Source organism: Littorina saxatilis, linkage group LG2 (genome assembly GCF_037325665.1).
Source record: "Littorina saxatilis isolate snail1 linkage group LG2, US_GU_Lsax_2.0, whole genome shotgun sequence".
Lineage (NCBI taxonomy): Eukaryota > Metazoa > Mollusca > Gastropoda > Littorinimorpha > Littorinidae > Littorina > Littorina saxatilis.
In genome coordinates, this window is record NC_090246.1 from 2,573,917 (window position 1) to 2,580,682 (window position 6,766).

Consider the following 6,766-nt stretch of genomic DNA (forward strand, 5'->3'; position numbering starts at 1 on the left):
TAGTGGCGACCAGTGCAGTACTGTAGCGTAGTGGCGACCAGTGCAGTACTGTAGCGTAGCGGCGACCAGTGCAGTACTGTAGCGTAGCGGCGACCAGTGCAGTACTGTAGCGTAGCGGCGACCAGTGCAGTACTGTAGCGTAGCGGCGACCAGTGCAGTACGTACTGTAGCGTAGCGGCGACCAGTGCAGTACTGTAGCGTAGCGGCGACCAGTGCAGTACTGTAGCGTAGCGGCGACCAGTGCAGTACTGTAGCGTAGAGGCGACCAGTGCAGTACTGTAGCGTAGCGGCGACCAGTGCAGTACTGTAGCGTAGCGGCGACCAGTGCAGTACTGTAGCGTAGCGGCGACCATGCAGTGCAGTACTGTAGCGTAGCGGCGACCAGTGCAGTACTGTAGCGTAGCGGCGACCAGTGCAGTACTGTAGCGTAGCGGCGACCAGTGCAGTACTGTGGCGTAGCGGCGACCAGTGCAGTACTGTAGCGTAGCGGCGACCAGTGCAGTACTGTAGCATTAGCTTTAATCTGATCAAATAACAGCTGTCAGATAGAATCAAAACCGGCGAGATTGAGCAATTGATGAGATCTTTTCCGTTTTTTCCCCCACAGAATCCGGTAAAATACACAACATTTTCAATCAACTCAAACAGTGACAAAATACGAATGCTTTCTTTCTTTTCATAAACTGAATGTTGGGGTACTTTTAAAAACACATTTGATCCAGTCTTGTAGGGCTTGTGAGCAAATAGAACGTTAGGTGTGGGTTTTTTTTTCGTGTTGGTCAAGTCTTGTCTAGACTTGGCTCGTGTTGTCCTGCTTTTTGACGATTATATTTTACTAGTGATACCCGTGCTACGCACGGGATTTTCTTCTTTATAAATTACAGAATTAATTGTGAATAAGCAACAAAAACGTGTTAAATGTTTGATGGCATCATACAAAACAAAATGTCATAAATTTATTGGGAGAAAATAGTGTGCACCGTACAATAACAGTTTTACACATCAGCAAATAGGAAAAAGTAACAGTTGGTACTGATAACAATAAAACGCCTATCAAATTTTCATATAATTGGGAAAGGATAAAACAGCGTTAATGTGTGCCCTTTTGAGATTTCAGTCAATGTGGACAGTCTGAGAATTCAGTCAATGTGACATGATTTTGTTACGCTTCAATTAAGATGCATGCTAGTTAAAATGTACAAAAACAATATGTAACACCAATTATATAATTGGGAAAGAAATCTTGTCGCAGTTCGCCGACAGCTCGAGTCACCCACAATGAAATGTTTGTACGATCGACTGCACTTAAATTAGCGGCTACATTGACATAAGTGAAGTACATAAATGTGCAAAAAAATGTGCCCATAGAACAATATTTTTACACATCACCATACATGTCTTGAGCTGTCTTGAGACAGGAAAAAAACAACCAGCGTTAAATGGAACAAAATGTTTACACTTTGGCAAACATGTGAATAAAAAGTAGTTAAAATGTGAAGTTGGTTCTGCGAACAACAACATGTTTACATAGAAGCAAAATGTTTACAGATCACCATGCATATGTATAGAGAAAAACACTCTCACACAACGCTAAATGTGCAAATGAACTGTGTGCACATCGTCAAGCTCACAATTGGGAGCTGGATAAAAAGACAGCACTAATGATCGCAATGAAGAACACTATCATAGTTGCACATCAGTACACCCGTACTTGCAAAAAGTACAGCAAAAGTACAGTTTGTTCACACACACACACACACACACACACACACACACACACACACAGTAGCAAACTCAAAGGCATTGAGAAAATGCAATCATGTGCAAAATGAACAAAATATCAATGTATATGTAACAACTAAAACCACACACAACACACTGAACTAAAGTTGCAAAGGTGTGTACAAAGAGAATAAAAACAAATATTTACACATCACCAACTTAGGTTTGAAATGATCTGAATGCAAACATAGTTGCACATCCAGTCACTCTGTGAGGCAAGTACCCTGACTTTGACAACAAAAGCTATCTTTCCAGACCATCATCAACCAATTTTCAGATGCAGAACACATGTAATGAGCGCTTTTGCTGCTTACTTCCCCTGGCGCGAGCGCTAGAGGACACGGGGGGGGGGTGGGGTGGGAATCGCTTCTTTGCGATGTGTAATTCGGTACTTTTCTATTTTATTCTGTAGCTTAGGTAATTGCGCATAGTCTTCATTGTTTTTTTAAATGTGTGGTGTCGAGATATGTCCGAATCATATGCTACCCATCTTTTACACATGGCGCAGTTACCTAAGCTGCAGAAATTAAATAGAAAAGTACCGATTTACACATCACAAAGAAGCAATTTTTAACCCGTGTCCTCTAGCGTTCGCGCCAGGTAGGTAAGACGCTTCTCTCCCTTGGGCCCAGGGAGGTCACCAATGCTAGCAGCAAAACCGCTCATTGTAAAAAGTACATCAATAGTTTGTTCACACACTGTAGCAGCTAAATTGGGTGTGGGTTGTGGATCATGGTGTTACACATCAGCAAATAGGAATGAAAAAGTAAACCATTGGTAAATATACAGTGGGTTCTGCCCTTTTATGAGATTTCAGTCAATGTGGACAGTCTGAGAATTCAGTCAATGTGACAAAATGATTTTGTCACGCTTCAATTAAGAAGCATGCTAGTTAAAATGTGTAAAAACAATATGTAACACCAATTATAGAATTGGGAAAGAAATCTTGTCGCAGTTCGCGTCACCCACAATGAAGAGTGGACAAAGTTGTCGATACCTGATCACTAACTGCAGCGGAAGAGAGTGGACATTCCCCGATCTGTCGCCTTGTCTGCGGAAGCGAATGGCGTCTTCCTATGTGAAGAAAATGAGGAAAAAGAATATATAGATTGTACACAGGTGTATGAGCGTGTTAAATTCATAGCTCATAATTCAATCAATCAATCAATGAGGCTTATATCGCACATATTCCGTGGGTACAGTTCTAGGCGCTCTGCAGTGATGCCGTGTGAGATGAAATTTTATACGGCCAGTAGATTGCAGCCATTTCGGCGCATAATTACCTTTCACGGCCTATTATTCCAAGTCACACGGGTATAGGTAGACAATTATTAACTGTGCCTAAGCAATTTTTGCCAGGAAAGACCCTTTTGTCAATCGTGGGATCTTAAACATGCACACCCAATGTAGTGTACACGGGGTGGGGGTCTGACACCGAAGAGAGTCTGCACACAAAGTTGACTCTGTGAAATAAATTTCCGCCAAACCTGGGATCGAACTCACGCTGACAGCGGCCAACTGAATACAAATCCAGCGCGCTACCAACTGAGCTATGTCTCCAAATTTGCAGAACGTGCACTTGCAATCACCCAAATAAATTAAATATGCTGACATTTGTAGAACCTGCATTTGCTATCAATTCATTGGTACTTAGTCGCTATGGTGAAAATCTGAAAGAACAAACTGAAACCATACTCAGAACATTTGTGAAACAAAATACTTTTCCAACTCAAGGGAAGTAATCAAAATCACACTCACTAAACCCAGAACGTGCACATGCAATCACCCAAATAAATGAAAAATGTTGAAATTGTTAGAACCTGCATTTGCTATGACCCAAAGTAATGAAAAATCCTGATGTTTGGAGCACAATCATGCGTCAATTAATTGGGATTTACCTGGCAAAAGTGCACAAAGTTGTCGAGTGGACATCCCCCGATCTGTCGCCTTGTCTGCGGAAGCGAATGGCGTCTTCCTATGTGAAGAAAATGAGGAAAAAGAATATATAGATTGTACACAGGTGTATGGGTAAAATTGAACTTGAGCGTGTTAAATTCATAGCTCATAATTCAATCAATCAATCAATGAGGCTTATATCGCGCATATTCCGTGGGTACAGTTCTAGGAGCTCTGCAGTGATGCCATGTGAGATGAAATTTTATACGGCCAGTAGATTGCAGCCATTTTGGCGCATTTTTACCTTTCACGGCCTATTATTCCAAGTGACACGGGTATAGGTAGACAATTATTAACTGTGCCTAAGCAATTTTTTCCAAGAAAGACCCTTTTGTCAATCGTGGGATCTTTAACGTGCACACCCAATGTAGTGTAAAGGGGGGGGGGGGGTCTGACACCGAAGAGAGTCTGCACACAAAGTTGACTCTGTGAAATAATTTTCCATCGAACTCACGCTGACAGCGGCCAACTGAATACAAATCCAGCGCGCTACCAACTGAGCTATGTCTCCAAATTTGCAGAACGTGCACTTGCAATCACCCAAATAAATTAAATATGCTGACATTTGTAGAACCTGCATTTGCTATCAATTCAACTAAAACCATACTCAGAACATTTGTGAAACAAAATACTTTTCCAACTCAAGGGAAGTAATCAAAATCACACTCACTAAACCCAGAACGTGCACATGCAATAACCCAAATACATGGAAAATGCTGAAATTTTTAGAACCTGCATTTGCTATGACCCAAATTAATGAAAAATGCTGATGTTTGGATCACAATCATTCGTCAATTAATTGGGATTTACCTGGCAAAAGTGCGCTAAGTTGTTGAGTGGACATCCCCCGATCTGTCGCCTTGTCTGCGGAAGCGAATGGCGTCTTCCTATGTGAAGAAAATGAGGAAAAAGAATATATAGATTGTACACAGGTGTATGGGTAAAATTGAACTTGAGCGTGTTAAATTCATAGCTCATAATTCAATCAATCAATCAATGAGGCTTATATCGCGCATATTCCGTGGGTACAGTTCTAGGAGCTCTGCAGTGATGCCGTGTGAGATGAAATTTTATACGGCCAGTAGATTGCAGCCATGTTGGCGCATATTTACCTTTCACGGCCTATTATTCCAAGTGACACGGGTATAGGTAGACAATTATTAACTGTGCCCAAGCAATTTTTTCCAAGAAAGACCCTTTTGTCAATCGTGGGATCTTTAACGTGCACACCCAATGTAGTGTACAGGGGGGGGGGTTCTGACACCGAAGAGAGTCTGCACACAAAGTTGACTCTGTGAAATAATTTTCCGCCGAACCTGGGATCGAACTCACGCTGACAGCGGCCAACTGAATACAAATCCAGCGCGCTACCAACTGAGCTATGTCTCCAAATTTGCAGAACGTGCACTTGCAATCACCCAAATAAATTAAATATGCTGACATTTGTAGAACCTGCATTTGCTATCAATTCAACTAAAACCATACTCAGAACATTTGTGAAACAAAATACTTTTCCAACTCAAGGGAAGTAATCAAAATCACACTCACTAAACCCAGAACGTGCACATGCAATAACCCAAATACATGGAAAATGCTGAAATTGTTAGAACCTGCATTTGCTATGACCCAAATTAATGAAAAATGCTGATGTTTGGAGCACAATCATTCGTCAATTAATTGGGATTTACCTGGCAAAAGTGCGCTAAGTTGTTGAGTGGACATCCCCCGATCTGTCGCCTTGTCTGCGGAAGCGAATGGCGTCTTCCTATGTGAAGAAAATGAGGAAAAAGAATATATAGATTGTACACAGGTGTATGGGTAAAATTGAACTTGAGCGTGTTAAATGCATAGCTCATAATTCAATCAATCATTCAATGAGGCTTATATCGCGCATATTCCGAGGGTACAGTTCTAGGCGCTCTGCAGTCATGCCGTGTGAGATGAAATTTTATACGGCCAGTAGATTGCAGCCATTTTGGCGCATATTTACCTTTCACGGCCTATTATTCCAAGTCACACGGGTATAAGTAGACAATTATTAACTGTGCCTAAGCATTTTTTTCCAGGAAAGACCCTTTTGTCAATCGTGGGATCTTTAACGTGCACACCCAATGTAGTGTACACGGGGGGGGGGGGGTCTGACACCGAAGAGAGTCTGCACACAAAGTTGACTCTGTGAAATAAATTTCCGCCGAACCTGGGATCGAACTCACGCTGACAGCGGCCAACTGAATACAAATCCAGCGCGCTACCAACTGAGCTATGTCTCCAAATTTGCAGAACGTGCACTTGCAATCACCCAAATAAATCAAAAATGCTGACATTTGTAGAACCTGCATTTGCTATCAATTCATTGGTACTTAGTCGCTATGGTGAAAATCTGAAAGAACAAACAAAGACCATACTCAGAACATTTGTGAAACAAAATACTTTTCCAACTCAAGGGAAGTAATCAAAATCACACTCACTAAACCACCTTGAAGTGGAGTACACTAAAAACGAAATGAACAAATATCCAAAAAATAGAACATTGGCACGATTTCCAACAATTGAAAGGTTTTAGGCAGCAACTCTTCTGCAAAATGTGGCAAAATGGTTTCGGAACACTTTAAGAAGGAGACTGACTTACCTGTCGCGCTTGGTCGATGCCTGAACAAACATTCGCCGAGTCGAACATGCTTGTAGATGCCGCATGTCGTGCGGGCGGAACTGAGTGGCGCTTCGATCAGCTTATTCGGTCTGAGCCAATGGGAGACACGGTTCTTTAACAGCCAATGGGGAGGTCTTCCGGTCGAGTCGTCTGCTAAGAAATGGCGCGTCAGAATGCCAGAAAAAGCCATTTGGCTTCGGAATCGGCTATTCTAACCGGGCGGAACCTGTCCGCCGCCAAACGTTCCTAGGTACCGCGGAAATCGGGGCCCAAATCGGCCGGGTTTGGGAGGAGATAGCGATGCAAGGCCCCAAAACGGTCGCGTATTATAATATAGATAAGCTTTCTCTCGTTTCGTGTTAGGACACGTTACCGTTT

At 42.4% G+C, this 6,766-nt stretch overlaps 1 protein-coding gene and 1 long non-coding RNA gene across 6 annotated transcripts in view; one reads left to right on the forward strand and one right to left on the reverse strand.

The window, feature by feature from the left end:
* LOC138957985 (uncharacterized) overlaps positions 1–6,766 on the forward strand; it is a 118,970-nt gene that overhangs the window by 91,070 nt on the left and 21,134 nt on the right. The window lies entirely within an intron of this gene.
* LOC138957984 (uncharacterized) lies at positions 944–6,732 on the reverse strand. Of its 5 annotated transcripts, XM_070329004.1 has the most exons (5): positions 6,368–6,732; positions 5,427–5,503; positions 4,549–4,625; positions 3,681–3,757; positions 944–2,856 (listed from the first exon to the last, which is right to left on the reverse strand). In XM_070329004.1, the coding sequence occupies exons 1-5, from the start codon at positions 6,430–6,432 to the stop codon at positions 2,787–2,789; spliced, it is 366 nt and encodes a 121-aa protein (XP_070185105.1). In that variant the 5' UTR covers positions 6,433–6,732; the 3' UTR covers positions 944–2,786. The 5 variants fall into 5 exon arrangements, 1 of the variants encoding a protein (XP_070185105.1); XR_011453255.1 differs by lacking the exon at positions 4,549–4,625; XR_011453254.1 differs by lacking the exon at positions 3,681–3,757 and having other exon boundaries at positions 5,427–6,732.